The following is a 17204-nucleotide window of genomic DNA, read 5'->3' as shown; positions in this document are numbered from 1 at the left end:
CTCTGGCTGATGTAAGAGAAACGTCAGCCAAGAGAAATCAGAATTATGAATTAGTCTGTAACAGGAAGTCAAGAAGATGAGTTGTGAGTTAGCTAGCCACTGGGTTAAAATGGACAAGAGTTCTCTGGTCCAATGGAAGCATCTATGGAGCAACTAAGGAAAATGTAGGGCGAAGGTTAAGAGTTGCAGACTCCAAAACCTGGCACATTTTGGAAATAAAGATCTAGAAATGATAACTCAGCATTTTGGGTGTACTATTCGGAAGAAGATGCTTTCATTTTCAGGTGACTGCTTCCAGAGGAGACAAGGAGACAATGAATAAAGTAGGTGTTAAGCACACAAGGGTTTATTCGTTCATTGTTAAAGACTGTTATTGTTGTGAATATGTTAAAACACCCACATACACAAAAAAGATTATTAGATATACACATAACAGATCAACACGTATAGACACCCCATATACAAAGAAAAGTAATTGTCCTTGTAATTCTAACCACTAGACGATACACGGGCATCGATTACAGAAACACAGATATGTTATATACACTAGACATAGTTTCAAATATATAAAGACGAAACACAACATATATGTGACAGGGACAGTTTGCGAATTTGATATTCTCTGGATACTTCCTTCTTTGAAGGAAACCCGTTCAATTCGCTTAGAGTTAATGTTGCTGGCTTTGTATATCTCAAGAATGTATACATTTACCAACATATCCGAAGTGAATAAAGCTTGTTTCAAATAATGCTTTTTGTGCTTGTTTACATTTGTGATCTTTTAAACTAACGCATTTCAGGTGAAAATATTATTACATATGTTTTATGGAGAAATTTAATATAAATGGCAAAAAAAAAAAAAAAAAAATGATCCAGTAGACATGTTAGATGTATTTTTTACAAAAATTTATCCACAAAATATGTTCTGACAAATTTTTTAAAAGATGGCAAATCTTTAATTTAAGTCAAGGATTATCTCCCTTGTTTGTCATACTGAATTAGTTGCGCAATTTTTTCACATTAGAACATGATAAAAATCAATTCTATAAATTCTATTTTACTTTTAGTTATTTTTCTACTAGCTTATCTTTTGTGATTCTTATTTTTATGAATTATGCCTTCGCACACAACTGTAATATTTTCACCTGAAATGCATCTGTTTAAAAACTCCCCAAATGTAAAGAATGACCTGCTTTTTCTTTTTATCAATCTTTAGTTTTAATCATGCTGTCTAGTTTTTCCGTTTCTTCTACACATATCTTTATAAAGTTAGCAACTTAAGATAACATTGCTAAAAATAACAGAAAAGCTTAATTAAATTACACAATTTTTATTTTTTTTTTATTTTACTTATGATTTTTTTTTTTTTTTTTTTTTTTTTTTTTTTTTTTTTGCGTTAAAGTAAAAAAACAATGAATATAAGTTCCATTTATATCATGAACGTTTTCGATTCTTTGTTAAATCATCATCCGGTGAAAAAGAAAATGAGTAAAAAAAAAAAAAAAAATTGGACGAAAGAAGAGAATTTCAAAAGTAGCTGGGAAACGGTGTTTTAAATCAGTTAGATGCCGGGAGAACATTTTCAAACTGTTCAGGAGAGAGAATTAACGATTTCAATTCTGTGATGCAAGAATTAGTGTCACAGAATAGTTTATATATTATGTAAAGTATTTAAGAATATTATTACTGGTTTTATAAACATATACACATAACTTAAGTCAGCTATGTATATATGTTTATATATTTATACATATTTCTATGTAGGACTCCCCCTTAAACTAATGAACCAATCATGATGAATTGTGGGATGTATTTCTGCGCACATTATTTTTTTTTATTATTACTTTACTCCTCACTCCCCTTCCCCAAAAAATGAAAGTAAGCAAAATAAAATAAACATAATAAAGAGAAGAATTGCTCTACATCACATTTTTAGTTTGATTATATCGTCAAATTTTAACCTGCCTAGTATGCACTGTGTGTGAGTGAGTATCAATAATATGTACATGTGAGGTAAACTCCTAACCTAATGAACTTATCGCTATGAATTATGGGATATATATTCTATATATAATACTGTAGGTAACATAAGAACATTATTTTTGTAAACATTGCCATTTCCCCCCCCCCCCCAAAGAAAAATTAAAAAACTAATGCTATACATATTGTGATGGGGCGGATATTCTATCAGTATTATTCTGTTCTATTCTATGCACTTAGGTTTTGCCAAGCTTAAATAAAAAGGGAGCCATCTTACTTTTTCTCACTTTTCTTCCCACCTGCAATCTATAGGAGGGAAGCAAATCTTTGTATTTCCTAGAAGGGTCAAAACTGATACTAAGTATATACTTATGTTTTCTTCTCTGTATATAAATTCAAGTTGACTACCTCATCTCTATTTCCTCTAGTTACTGTATTTTGTCATAGAAATTGTACTTAGTATCAGGATGACTAACTTTACACCCTAAATGGTGAAAAGCTAGTTTTTAATACTTCCTATGTTACACCACATATTGCTCCAAATTTCTGTTCCAGTTGAAAATTCTTTATTGTTTCTTACCACTCTATAAAGATTGTACAGTAGAACTCTGAATACGATGGTCCTAGGATACATTTTTTTCAGGTTATGATGTGGAATACAATGTTTTTCCGGCTCCTGGTTACAGTATTTGCCCTGCCTCACAGTGTTATTTCTAATGTTATTTGATTATATAAATGTGTATTATATACTGTACTGTATTTTGTTACTAATTTTTAATGCCGTATCCCGGAGTTCTACTTTACTTAAAATTCCTCTATCATTTTTTAGTTATTTAATTCCAAATCTTCAGGAGATTTGAAGAGAATACTTAATGCATAGATACCCAGTTCGGGTGTGGGAATACCTGGCATAGAACTCTGCCATGGGATTACTCCTTTGAGTGGGATGGACCACTATATTTTGTCAGATCATCCATCTCAGAGAAGGAACCTCTGATGTGAACTCTGTACCAAGACTTTTGAGGTGCTGGCATCAAATAACTGGAGAAGAGAAGCATCTTTAAACAATCAACCTTCCTAGAGTTGAAGACTCAAATTATCCGGTTTTTAGACCTAAAATGAATAGGTAGGCTCTGCCTACTGCTTGGCTTTTACACTCTTTCTTTGTTTATTAGAAAGGCATAGGGGTACCATTACAGGGACTCTCCTCTGCTTGGTCTTGTTTTCTGGCAAGAGCAATGAATACAATCCTTCCATCTCTCTTTCTCTCTAACTGGAAAAATTGGAGATGCTTGCTTGCCACTAATTTTCACATGGCTAAACTGGGATGCTCTTGTTCTGACTGGTCGATGGTACAGGTTTGACAGCTCGTCTGGCTGCTGTTTCCAACGGGTATTGCAGGAGCTCTAACTCTAGCACTAAGAGTGTCTGCTCTATCATCAGTTGTAATAATATTGGGGTAAATGTAGTGCTCAGTCATGCATGGAAAAGGACGCATCACTTATCTCAGGTGGACTTTTCCGAGGGTACAACCAGATAACGTTCTACTCATGTGAACATACCGATATGAAACACCGAATTTGCCCAGACCGTTCTGTTATATCTATGTGATCACGTGTTAAAACGGTTTCTTGTTAAAGGAAAGAAGATTTATCTTATAAGCATTTAATATTTGTGTCCGTTTATGTCCCCATTTTTACTACAGATTGGAGTTCATTTTTTAAGGTTTCTGTCATTGCCTTGAATATGTGCACATTGTTTTTTCCCACACGTCTGGTATAGAGCATATCGACATCAGTACATATAAACACATCTTGAACATAATTTTATCAATGAGGTCGTTTATGAATATCAGAAATAACAAAGGTCCAAGGATCGACCTCTGAGGCACACCCACATTAATATCATGTTGTTTGGATGTACAGCAATCGGAGATTACCTGTATTTATCTTTTGTCTAAGAAGGATTTGAATATATTAAGTGTTCGTCCAGTAATACTGTACAATTTAATTTTCATGAGAAGACCTTCATGCCAGAATTTGTAAAAAGCTTTTGATACCTCTTGATTCCTCTGTTTTGTCATGATTTCTTAGCATTAGGGAGGAAGTCAGTGTATCTATGTTCTGCCCTCAGTCAGAGGAGGCGAGACCTAATCTAAGCTGAGTAACTCTCTTTACTCTCTAAACTTTTAGATTTACCTTATTTGGTTATTTTTTCATTTTTTTTTTTTTTTTTACTTCAATGTTTTTATTTGGAACGCAGGGAAGTGACGGTGCTCTAATGGTTAACGACATGGACTTATGACTTGGGTGCTGCAAGTTCGAATCTAGTTCATTCAGCAAAAATCACTTTCACTTAGCATGTTGGTAATCTTCTTGTGGTCGCTGCCATAAGTACCCGATGTCTTTCTAGAAAGAATTCTGACTATAAAAATATCGGGTAAACGAATGCCAACAACAGAATATTTGGATTCATACGATATGATGATTTGGAATACAAAAGTTGAATCAGCTTTTAAGTCCAAACTTGCACTCGTGAGGAGACAAGAAAATAGACTTGCTCTAACATTAGAGACTAAACTGAGAGCAATATATTACATGAATTTATGCAGAATCTATAAAAAAAAGAATTAGGCATACTGAAAAATTGGGATAGGTTTAATAATTAATGATAGTTTACTGATACTTTTTAAGGTATCTGTTCAGAATAAAGCCTGTGTTATTGTCGGAATTTTCCGGGCAGTTTATGTAAAATGCTGGAATGTGCTGAATGAAAGTTTCGTGATTTTTTTTTGCACAAATATTTGGCCAACTTTTTCAATGAAAAATTTATTACTTTGGTTATTATGTACAAAGATAATTCAATGAAAAAGTAACTAAGAAAAAAAAAACAATATCCGTTTTGTTGATACAAAGAAAATATAATGAACAATACACAATTTTTTAAGAAAATTAAAATTCATATCAAGAAAAAAAATTCACTGTAAGGTAAGTTTCATGAATAAGTATCTTTTTTTTTGAATAATAAGCAAATCTCTTTATTTTTTTTATTCAAATCAAGATAAATCTTTAGATTAAAATTTTTTTTTGTTATAATGAACCAATGATAGCAGATAAATGTTTCCATAAATGACATTTAATTGGCACCTTCCGTTTCAGTATTAGCATTTTACGTGAACAGCATGGGTAATTCAGATGATAACACAACCCTTATTCTGCATAATTCTCTTTTTAACTAACATAATGGCAATAAGTAATCTTGGGTCTCCAAAATGAACAGAGATTAAATCATTCCTGTAATAACCTGTTCCTTGTTGATTGCGGTGTAATGCTGGTCCTGTTCATTTCTAGGAGATCCACCCTCCAAGGCTTTGCCATTGCTCTTTGAGAGAGTGTTAGTTTAATGCAAATCACCTGAGGCGCCATTACCAGGAAATGCCGACAAAGCTGGCCAGACAATTTTTGCAGGTCAGAGTGCTTCTCCTCAGGGGCGCTGACTTAATTCCTCTTTCTGACCGTGGTGTTATAGTTCTTGGAGTGGGAGAGAACCAAATACCTTCTTGTATTACAGATTAGTGTCCTTCTTGACAAATATGTAATAATACATCCAAATAGCATGAATGACAATGATAAAACAAGTGAAGCATGTATGATCCCCCGTGAGTGCACAGTGAACGAGGCATAAAAAAATAACTAAGTTCAGCATTTGCCCCCATCCCACCCCCACCATTTAGTCCCAAATGTCCCCAGGGGACGTCAAATCCTGGTGTAAATGAACAAACGGTGCAGTTTTAGGCCTTAACATATGTAAATTTGAGTTCTGCACCATGCAAAAAAAAAAAAGAAATGACCAAGTCCATCATTTGAAATCCCCCCCATTTAGCCCCAAAAGTCCCCACATATTTAAATTTGAGTTCAGCATCATGCAAAACTGCTAAATAGACATACACAGAAAATTTTAGACATATATGGTAAAATAGTCCCAAAAATGGAGTGTTTTTAATAGCCCTAAAAGAGCCGCTGGAGCACACCCAAGAGTTATCGTGAAGTATAGACAAACAAAATTATATAGAAATCAGTTAGTTACAACTTTTCAGAAAGTTTCATCCAATTTTTTTTTTAATAAGCGCAAAAGTGTCAATTTTAGCCATTTTAACCCAACCCGAAAGGCACCCGGGGGGGGGGGGGGGGGCAACCAGATTTTTCCCGGAAAATTCGTTCTGTTACTTTTTTACTCATATCATGTTTAATGTTTGTGCAAAATTTCAATAAATTCCAGAGCATAGTTATTGAGAACAGTTCAGACAGACGAACAGATGAACAGACAAGGGTGAATTCACAGATCAGGTCCACCCTCCTTTTGTCGAGGGACCAATAAGTAAGGCATGTTAACCCTCTTTAAAACTGTAGTTATACTGATTTAATCAAATAAAAATAGCTTATTTGACTATAACTTGAACCATGTCGTAAAATCATGTAATTTTTCTTTCAAATAAATAAATATTTACTATCAATAAGTCAAGGGAGACAACTAAACATTAGTAATTTATGCTATTCTCTCCCTTTCACAACAAAACTCCGACTAATAAATTTAGAAATTACTTGTATAAGTGAATTAACTGGAATAAATCAATACTTTGGACCGACGCTCTTTATAACCTGTAAATAAAAATAATAACGCTTATGATCGTCGCATGCGAGAACTTTCTTTTACAATTATGGTTATCAAATTTTTGTTTTTCTCATAGACATCTGTAAAATACAAATTCACTTGGTTATTCGAAATTTTAACCTATTTTTTTAAAGGGGTAACTATTTGGTACTTGTACAGTTTAATTAAGATATAAAAAAAAAATGAAAATATCGGAAAAAAAATAAATTGTACGTATCCGTTCTCCGAAAAAAAAAAATCACTTAACTTTATCAAGTAGTTTTTTTTTTTGTTTGTTTGTTTTTTTTTTTTACAGCGAAAAAACAATTTAAGATATCGAGCAAAAAATTCGATGTTTAGGAAGAAAAGCTAAAGATGGGGAGGAAGTGTCGGTACTTTAAATTGAGTTATCTCCCCGTGGTACGATAAAAAAATTCCAAGATGTCCTCCTTCACCGCGCAGTCATAAAAACGTGTTTTTCCGCTGTAAAAAAAAAAAAAAAAAAAAAAAACTCCTCGATCAAATTAAGTGAACTATTTTTTCGGAGATCTTCAGTCCAAAACGGATACGTACAATATAACCGTTTTTCGATATTTTCATTTTTTAACGTCTTGACTAAACTGTACAAGTGCCAACTATTTTACTAAAATAGTTAAAATAAAAAAAAAAATGTTCTTACAATTACTCGAATATCTCGTTTAAAAAAATTATTATATCGTCGCATTTTACATTTATTTTTTGTTTTTTTGTTATTAATGTTATAAAACTTTGTTACATTAAACAGAGTAGTTGAAAAAAAAAGTAATTTTTTTCTTACAATTCTTAGTAAATTAGTTACCTCCCTAAGAACAATAGGTTAAATTTCCGAATAATCATTCACTTTCTATCTGAGAAGAGACGGCTGTAAAATAAAGAAATATTATAACATGTAAAAATGATTGCATATATATATATATATATATATATATATATATATATATATATATATATATATATATATATATATATATATATATATATATATATATATATATATATATATAAGAATCCTGAGGCGAATAGGAGCGCAGATAATTGAATCCTGTGGTATCAAGTCTTACAAAATATTTTTGGGAGGTAATTTCTGAATGAAATTTAAATATTAAAAAAAAAACCCAAAAAACTATATATATATAAAAGTCACTGTGCATGTGTGTGCGTGCGTATGTGTGTGAGTATGAGTTCCTTCCTTAAAGGTTCCGAAACGGCTGAGCCTATCTTTTGCAAATTTTACACAAAGCTAATTTATATGTCTAGCAGAGTTCTTAAATATGTTTTGTACGGAAATTCATCCGATAATTAGTGGAAATCAAAAAAATCCAATCCTAAAAATAGTCTTTCTTTCTTATAGATAAAAAAAAAGAATTTTTACAGGGGGAAAATTTTAGATTGCACCAGCAACGGAGATAATAAAATCTCAACAAATAATTTCTTTTTAGAAAAAAAAAACAAAAAAAAAAAACAGAATTATTGACATCTGGAAATATTGCTCAGTGGTAGCGCATTTGACTACAAATCAAATGATCCCATGTTTAAGCCCAAGTGTACCCCACCATTTTATTTTAATTTTTTTCTTATTAATGAATTCAATTTACCATTTATAGTCGCTGCAAATCATTTCTTTGTTTGCATATCTTAAAACTAAACATTAATCAGAAATGAGTTTCTAGGGCATTCATTGTCAAGCCCAAATATCAGCTGACGTGATTTTGTAAACAAACACAGACGGAATTTGATGAACTACATTAACATTGCTATTTATTCATTTAAAAAAATATTTTTTTGCAAATTAGTCCACTGGGAAAATTATTCCTTGTAGTATATAATAATCAATAGTGGATCGATTCTATAAAAATACATATACAATCTTCATGAATTAAAATATAATGTTTAAGCATATTGTATGACCAGCCAACGCTGGCCTGCCAGCTAGGATATATATATAATAGAGATAGATAGATAGATGTTTGTATATTTTGGCAGAAAGTCATTATTCAAACACGTCTGATTGAACACAACAGAGTTATTCTTTTTCCGATTTTTCTGAATATCTTTTCCATTTGCCAAGCAGTCTTTTTTTTATTTCAACTGGCATGTTGTATAAAATGGTGTCCAAAAGTTGTTGTTCAGCCATATTCTTCTCAAGCGCTTTCTATCGGTGCATCAGGAGTGATTGTTGTTGTCCAATTTAATAATTAAAAACAATAATAATACTAACACCACACTAAGCCAACTAATGTAGTGTATGAATTTATTCACCCCTTCAAAGAATGTCTCTGAACCCACTCATACAACGCATATATAGGCTACACCTCAACAACACTTTCCCAACGATTAACCTATCATTTAGTTGACAATAGCGCCATAAAACAACACCTAACATCTCATGATGAAAACTGAGTGTCGTCCAACATTAGAAATATCCAATACTAAAAATCGATACCTTAACAATTGCACATGACAACTAAAATTATTAGAAGCCATACTCATCAAAAAAACTACAGCCCCTTTTTAACCGGGTCTCTTTTTTTTTTTTTATTACCCCTAACAAGGCACATTGCCACTTTGATGTAGGGGGCTACTATTAGGGACACAAGTAGTCATTCATTTGATAATGACCAAGAACATGTTGCTTAACTTTAGTGATCTACATAAAGCATTTCGTATTCCGAAGTAGTCAGTCATTTGTCAATGACCAAGATAATGTTGCTTAACTTTGGTGATGAACACAAAGCATTTGTTATTCCCAAGTAATCACCCATCTGATAATGACCAAGACAATGTTGCTTAACTTTGGTTATCTACACAAAGCATTTGGTATTCTGAAGTAGTCACCAATCCGATAATGACCAAGACAATGTTGCTTAACTTTGGTTTAACTACATAAAGCATTTGGTATTCCCAAGTAATCACCATCTGATAATGACCAAGACAATGTTGCTTAACTTTGGTGATCTACATAAAGCATTTGTTATTCCCAAGTAATCACCCATCCGATAATAACCAAAACAATGTTGGGTAACTTTTGTTATCTACATAAAGCATTTGGTATTCCCAAGTAGTCACCTATCTGATAATGACCAGACTCCAGGTCGCTTAACTTTGTTGATGTACATAAAGCATTTGGTATTCCCAAGTAATCACCATCTGATAATGACCAAAACAATGTTGGGTAACTTTTGTTATCTACATAAAGCATTTGATATTCCCAAGTAGTCACCTATCTGATAATGGCCATTCTATATTTTGCTTAACATTGGTGATCTACATAAAGCATTTGGTGTTCTCAAGTAGTTACCCATCTGATAATGACCAGACTGTATGTTGTTTAACTTTGTTGATCTACATGAATAAAGCATTTATTATTCCCAAGTAGTCACCGACCTGATAATGACCAGACTCCATGTTGCTTAACTTTGAAGATCTTCGTAAAGCATTTGGTATTCCAAAGTAGTCACCTATCTGATAATGACCAGAGTCAATGTTGCATAAATTTAGTGCTATACATAAAGTATTTTATATTCCCAAGTAGTCACCAATCTGATAATGACAAAGACAATGTTGCTTAACTTCGGTTTAACTACATAAAGCATTTGATATTCCCAAGTAGTCACCAATCTGATAATGACCAAGACAATGTTGCTTTACTTTGGTGATCTACATAAACATTTGATATTCCCAAGTAGTCACCAATCCGATAATGACCAAGACAATGTTGCTTAACTTTGGTTTAACTACATAAAGCATTTGATATTCCCAAGTAGTCACCAATCCGATAATGACCAAAACAATGTTGCTTAACTTTGGTTTAACTACATAAAGCATTTGATATTCCCAAGTAGTCACCAATCTGATAATGACCAAGACAATGGTGCTTAACTTTGGTTTAACTACATAAAGCATTTGATATTCCCAAGTAGTCACCAATCTGATAATGACCAAGACAATGGTGCTTAACTTTGGTTTAACTACATAAAGCATTTGATATTCCCAAGTAGTCACCAATCTGATAATGACCAAGACAATGGTGCTTAACTTTGGTTTAACTACATAAAGCATTTGATATTCCCAAGTAGTCACCAATCTGATAATGACCAAGACAATGGTGCTTAACTTTGGTTTAACTACATAAAGCATTTGATATTCCCAAGTAGTCACCAATCTGATAATGACCAAGACAATGGTGCTTAACTTTGGTTTAACTACATAAAGCATTTGGTATTCCCAAGTAGTCCCCCATCTGATAATGACCAAGACAATGTTGCTTTACTTTGGTGATCTACATAAAACATTTAGTATTTCCAAGTAGTCATCCATTTATTAATAACCAAGATAATGTTGCTTAACTTTAGAGATCTATACAAAGAATTTGTTATTCCCAATTAGTCACCCATCTGATAATGACCAGACTCCATGTTGCTTAACATGGTGATCTACATAAAGCATTTTGTATTCCAAAGTAGTCGCCCATCTGATATTGATCAGGCTAAATTTTGCTTAACTTTAGTGATATACGTAAAGCATTTGGTATTCCCAAGTAATCACCCATCTGATAATGACCAAGAAAATATTGCTTAACTTTGGTGATCTACATCAGGCATTTTGTATTGCAAGTAGTCTCCCATCTGACAATGATACGGACAATGTTGCTTAACTTTAGTGACATACACAAAGCATTTGGTATTCCCAAGTAGTCACCCATCTGATAATGACTAAGAAAATATTGCTTAACTTTGGTGACCTACATGAAGCATTTGGTATTTCCAAGTAGTAACCCATCTTCAAAATTGTGAAATTGGACCTGTAGTGCAGAAGCATCATCAAAATTGTCGGACCTATAATACACAATCACTTACACAATATCAAATCAGACCTATACTGCACAAGTACTTTTAAAAATTGTCGAATCGGACCTATACTGCACAAGCATTTTCAAAATTGTCAAATCGGACTTATACTGCACAAGCACCTCCAAAATGTTTCAAATCGGACCCATACTGCACAAGCCCCTTCAAATTTTTCAAATCGGACCTATACTGCACAAGCACCTTAAATTTTTTCAAATCGGACATATACCGCATAAGCACCTTCAAAATTGTCAAATCGGACATATACAGCACAAGCACCTTCTAAATTGTCAAATTGGACGCATACTGCACAAGCACCTTCACAATTGTAAAATCGGACATACACTGCACAAAGACATTCAAAATTGTCAAATGGGATCTATACTGCACAAGGACCTTAATATTGTCAAATGGGACCTATACTGCACAAGCACCTTCAAAATTGTCAAATCGGACCTATACTGCATAAGCACCTTCAAAATTTACAAATATGACCTTTAATTTACAAATACTGCACAAGCACCTTAAAAATGTTCTAATCGGACCTATCTATATATAAGCACCTTCAAAATTTTGCACATCGGACCATAACTGCAAAACGATCTTAAAGCTGAGCACCTTAAAATTTTATGGTGCTTGTGCAGTATATGTCCGATTTGAAACATTTTAAGCTGCTTGTGCAGAATAGGTCAGATTTGACAATTTTGCAGGTGCTTGTGCAGTATAGATCCGATTTGACAATTTTGCAGGTGCTTGTGCAGTATAGGTCCGATTTTACAATTTTGTAAGGTGCTTATGCAGTATAGTTTTGACTTTACAATTTTGAAAAAGCTTGTGTAGTATAGGTCCGATTTTACAATTTTGAAGGTGCTTGTGCACTATAGGTCTGAGTTAAAAAATTTTCAGGTGCTTGTGCAGGTAGGTCTGATTTGAAAAATTGTAAGGTGCTTATGCAGTATAGGTACTATTTGACAATTTTGAATGTCCTTGTGCAGTGTAGATCCGATTAGACAATTTTGAAGGTCCTTGTGCAGTATAGGTCCGATTTGAAAAATTTGAAGGGGCTTGTGCAGTATAGTTCCGATTTGACAATTTTGAAAGTGCTTGAGCAGTATAGGTCCTATTTGACAGTTTTGAATGTGCTTGTGCAGTATATATCCGATCTGGAAGCTCCATGTTTTGATAAGCTTCTGGGCTTGACCTTTACCCCTGACCTGAAATGGAATACGTACATCAAGTCAGTTGCCAAGATCGCTGGAAAAATGGTAGGATTCTTCTACCGCTCCAGAAGATATCTCACCCCTGATGCAATTCTCTATCTGTATAAAAGACAAGTACGTCCAAGGATGGAGTACTGCTGCCACATCTGGGCAGGAGCTGCTAAAAACAGCCTATCCTGCCTTGATAGAGTACAAAATAGGCTTCGTGGCCTAGTGGGTGATGCCCTTTTCTCTTCCTTGCAATCTCTCTCCCACAGGAGAGACGTTGCGAGCCTGTCTTTGTTTTATCGTTACTACCATGGCAGGTGCTCGTCTGAACTCCAATCTCTGGTCTCCTCTCACCAATCTTTCATGATAAACACCCGCCTAGCTGAAACCACTGTCAAAAATTTTCCCCACTCTTTATCTGTGCCAAAATCAAAACGTGGATTCCATGAACAAAGCTTCTTTCTTAGAAATGCACGCCTGTGGAACTCTGTTCCATTTGCCTGTTTCCCACTTGACTACAACCTGGATGTCTTCGAATCCAATGTGAACAAATTCCTGATGAACCGCCTCCTTAAGTAAGACACTTTATCAGATCTCCAAAACTAACGTACTGTACACACGATAACCCTTATCCCAGGCCTTGATAAGTGGTGACTACCTTGTAAAAAAAAATCTTCTACGACTGGTATAAACGATAAAATAATAAATATTTAATCATTTTAAACTACCACTAAAACTGAAATCTATAGATCACCCCTTACAAGTATGTTTTTTACATTTGAGAAAATATATCCACATTGAACACGTGAGCTTATGGTATTCGGGAAAAGATAGAAATTTTATAGTTACATATTTCAGCTGCAGTATTCTAGGTTTTAAGTCAGATACTCCACCCTACATTATAAGGGTTAGCTATATAATTAACTTCCTATTATTGCTCTCATGTAAGGCTTCTACTTTTTCTTTGTATATATATATATATATATATATATATATATATATATATATATAAATTTTACGGGGGGTATGGGGTATATATTTTTATATATTTTACGGTGGGTACAGAATTTAATAATGGCTAAATACAGACCAATCAACATAATGATTTAAAAAATAAAAAAAATGAAAATAAAGGTTAGCTAAACAACGCTGGTTGCAATGGGGAACCCATGGCCACACCATCTGTCTGTCTGTACATAATATATATATATATATATATATATATATATATATATATATATATATATATATATATATAGTCTAAAGAAGCTTTATGTAGTTTATAAACGAAGAAAAAAAATGCAGTTTAAATTCCTAAGTGCGACATATCACAAAATTAGAAACTTACTGCAAGAAAATTTGCAAATATAAAAAGGCATTCAACTATATGACAGTGAAACCTAAACAAGCGACCTAAACTTAAACTGTTAAATAGAAAACGGGGATCATCAGCTGTTTACCATGTAGCTTTTTCGGAGATTTAAAAACAGGCTAGTGATAGTGATCCAAAATATTACTTCCCTAATCTCTCTCTCTCTTTCTCTATCTCTCTCCCGATATATATATATATATATATATATATATATATATATATATATATATATATATATTGCACAAACATTAGTGATGGTGAAATTAAATTTTTCATGCGTGAAGGGGGACTTTGCATGATCGGCTTGTATTTTTTACCAATTATTCTGTTAATAAGTTTTTAAATGCATTCATTTCATATGAATCAGAATATTCTACTGTTGGCATTCGTTTCCCTGATATCTTTCCAGGTGTAATTCTTTTTAGAAAAATATTTGGTATATTTACAGGAAGGGTCATTTGAAGATTGTTAACATCTTAAGTGAAAGTGTTTTTGTGAAACGAACTGGTTTTGAACTTTGAGCACTCAGGTTGTCAGTTTGTGTCGTTAACCATTTAGCCATCGTCACTTCCCATTTTCAAATTAAACAGCAATTTCGAAAAGAGGGAAAATTTAGGCCAGATTATCATACATGCACGGTAATGTTTTCTTAAAAAGTGTGTTTTAGTTGCAAAAAGTGATTTTTCTGGCTACATGTTAATGAGTAAACAATAAAAATAAATATACCTCCAGATCTCATCCCAGTTGAGGGAGGCATTTGGTGTTACGTAGAACCAGCTATGATTCCACATAAGTTTCATGAACTGAACTGTTAATTCTTTTTTTTCTTTTGTGCATGTACATATTGCAGGTCGTCTATTCCGCCGTATCTCCTTGGCCTTCCAGACTAGATGAGGATAAAGAACCAACCGCATCACTTACGGCCAGAGTCTGAAATCGCTTTGTATTCTCATCATTTATATCTGATTCTTATGCAGTAATACCTTGAGATACGAATTTAATTTGTTCCACGACCACCAACGTATCTAAAAAATCGTACCTCAAAATAATTATTCTCCATTTAAATTAAAAGAAACAAAATGAGTCCATTCCAAGGCTAAGAAATTAACCCTAAACAAGCTCAAACTACACTCAACAATCACTAAAGAAAGATAAATACAATAGTAATGACACAGAAAATTATATATAGTAATGAATGTTAATAAAAGCAATTAAAAAATAGAGTTGTATTCACTGCCTAGGCGAGTGCTAGTATACGGGATGCGTGCAAGGAGGAAGGAGGGAGAGAAGCAAGGCTACCGCTTGCATGCACGCACGCACACAGACACAGACGATATTATAACTAAAAATGGGCAGGATTACACACAAGTAAAAACGTTGAATGAACTTACTAAATGCTTAATATTTAAGTCTTAATGTAACAGAAAAGATGAATAAAAAAAATGAAGAATAAAAAAATTAGGAATAAAAATAAAGATGCAATTAAATTAATTACCGTGGACACAGGGATGAGCGGCTAACCTAGGTGTGCTAGAATGGAGAAGTCAGAGAGAGAGGACTGAGACAACATAGCCTAACTTACATCACACACACACACACACACACACACACACACACACACACACACACACACACACACACAAATGCAAACATATTTTTCTTGCTTTGAGTTTTGTACTTTATGGGGGAAGCTTTTTTGTATTTTTTAAGAGGTGGTCATTTTTTTTTTTTTCAAATTTTTTGCCGTCAGTTAATTTTTGAAATTGTATCTTTGGGAGTAAATAAAGATAAAGTGTATCGTCATAGTTAAAAAAAATCGTATCTTAGTGCATTCGTATCTCAAGGTATTAATGTACAAATGTAAACATATTTTTTTATGATTTATATAAACATCTTGATATAAAATGAAATTCATAAAATTGTCCTGCGTTTTATCTTTTTGTGTATGCTTTACATTAACGCCAAATGTCGTTTGTCTGGTTAACGGCATATCAACCTTTTCTGGTGCTTATTTACTACAGACATGTGAGACAGCATGAGAATATGCTTCCAGGTTCAAAGAGACACTTGCCAAATAGAAAAAGAGGCAGAGAAGAAAAATCTAAATTCAGCAAAAACGGGATCTGAGTATGACACCATTGTCGCTAGAGATTTACAGTTTATATGATGCAATACAAAAACACAATACCCATTGTATGCAATTATTTTGAGGGGGATCGCTTCAGACAATGCATGAAGCCAATTGATGTATGGAGCTAAAAATACAACAGTCAAACTATGAATGTTATGTGGATTGATTCCAACACAGAAAAAAAGGCAATTCTTCCTCCCTACCTGTGTTTATCAAAAATATCACTCATGGAACGTGAGGACTAAAGGCACAAAATAAGAGAAGTGAAACTTACAAGGCTGCTAAAAGGAAACCTAAGGCCCTCTTTCTACTGTCTTTACTTCTACTACATAAGAACTAGCTAAGAATTTTAAAGCCAGAAATGACTTTTTGTTCAACCATTAAAATGCCGCTGAATTTCTTTAAAATTCTGATTGTTCACAAAATAATTCACTTCTTCATTTTTTTTTTGTTATACTATTTTCAAAAGATTAAAATGGATGACTCGTTTACAAAGAAATCAAAATGCATTGCAGTGGATTTAATTTAATAATTTCATAATTGCTTTCAATAAATCATTGATTAATAGTAAAAAAAAAAAATTAAAATAAAAAAACAACTCAACTCATTCACATGGTGTGATCGTAATTTAAGCCGGCAAAATTTTGGCTCATTCTCCACTGTTGGCTACGGTGTATTTCTATGTTGGCATGCTGAGGATTACCTGTAATACTGTGTTTATTAATTCAGTGATCTAGTTATTTTTCATCGTTTGTTCATATTGTTTCTGTTACAGCAAATCTTCCTTTTTTGTCAGAAACGTCGCTTATGGAATGTGAGGACTAAAGGATAAAAATAAAGGAAGCAAAAGTTACAAGACTGCTGAAAGAAAACCCAAGGTCCACTTTCTACTATCTCTCTCCTGTTGAAATTGTACCTAAAGAGATTGTGGTCACTTGTTAGATATTGGGTTTTGTCTGCAAGTTGCTGTTTTATAG

The 17204-nt window shown here is 33.3% G+C and overlaps 1 protein-coding gene across 1 annotated transcript in view; it reads left to right on the top strand.

Moving 5' to 3' along the window:
• LOC145295905 (osteopetrosis-associated transmembrane protein 1-like) overlaps positions 1–16015 on the top strand; it is a 59685-nt gene extending 43670 nt beyond the window's left edge. Inside the window, exon 7 of the mRNA XM_080141673.1 lies at positions 14947–16015. Within this exon, the coding sequence (XP_079997799.1) occupies positions 14947–14990 (44 nt within the window). The 3' untranslated portion in view covers positions 14991–16015. The remainder of the gene's footprint in view (positions 1–14946) is intronic.
• The last annotated feature ends 1189 nt before the right edge of the window (positions 16016–17204 follow it).

Source organism: Euprymna scolopes, chromosome 16 (genome assembly GCF_053919585.1).
Source record: "Euprymna scolopes isolate OS-2025 chromosome 16, ASM5391958v1, whole genome shotgun sequence".
Lineage (NCBI taxonomy): Eukaryota > Metazoa > Mollusca > Cephalopoda > Sepiida > Sepiolidae > Euprymna > Euprymna scolopes.
This window is presented reverse-complemented; position numbering and strand designations above follow the sequence as displayed.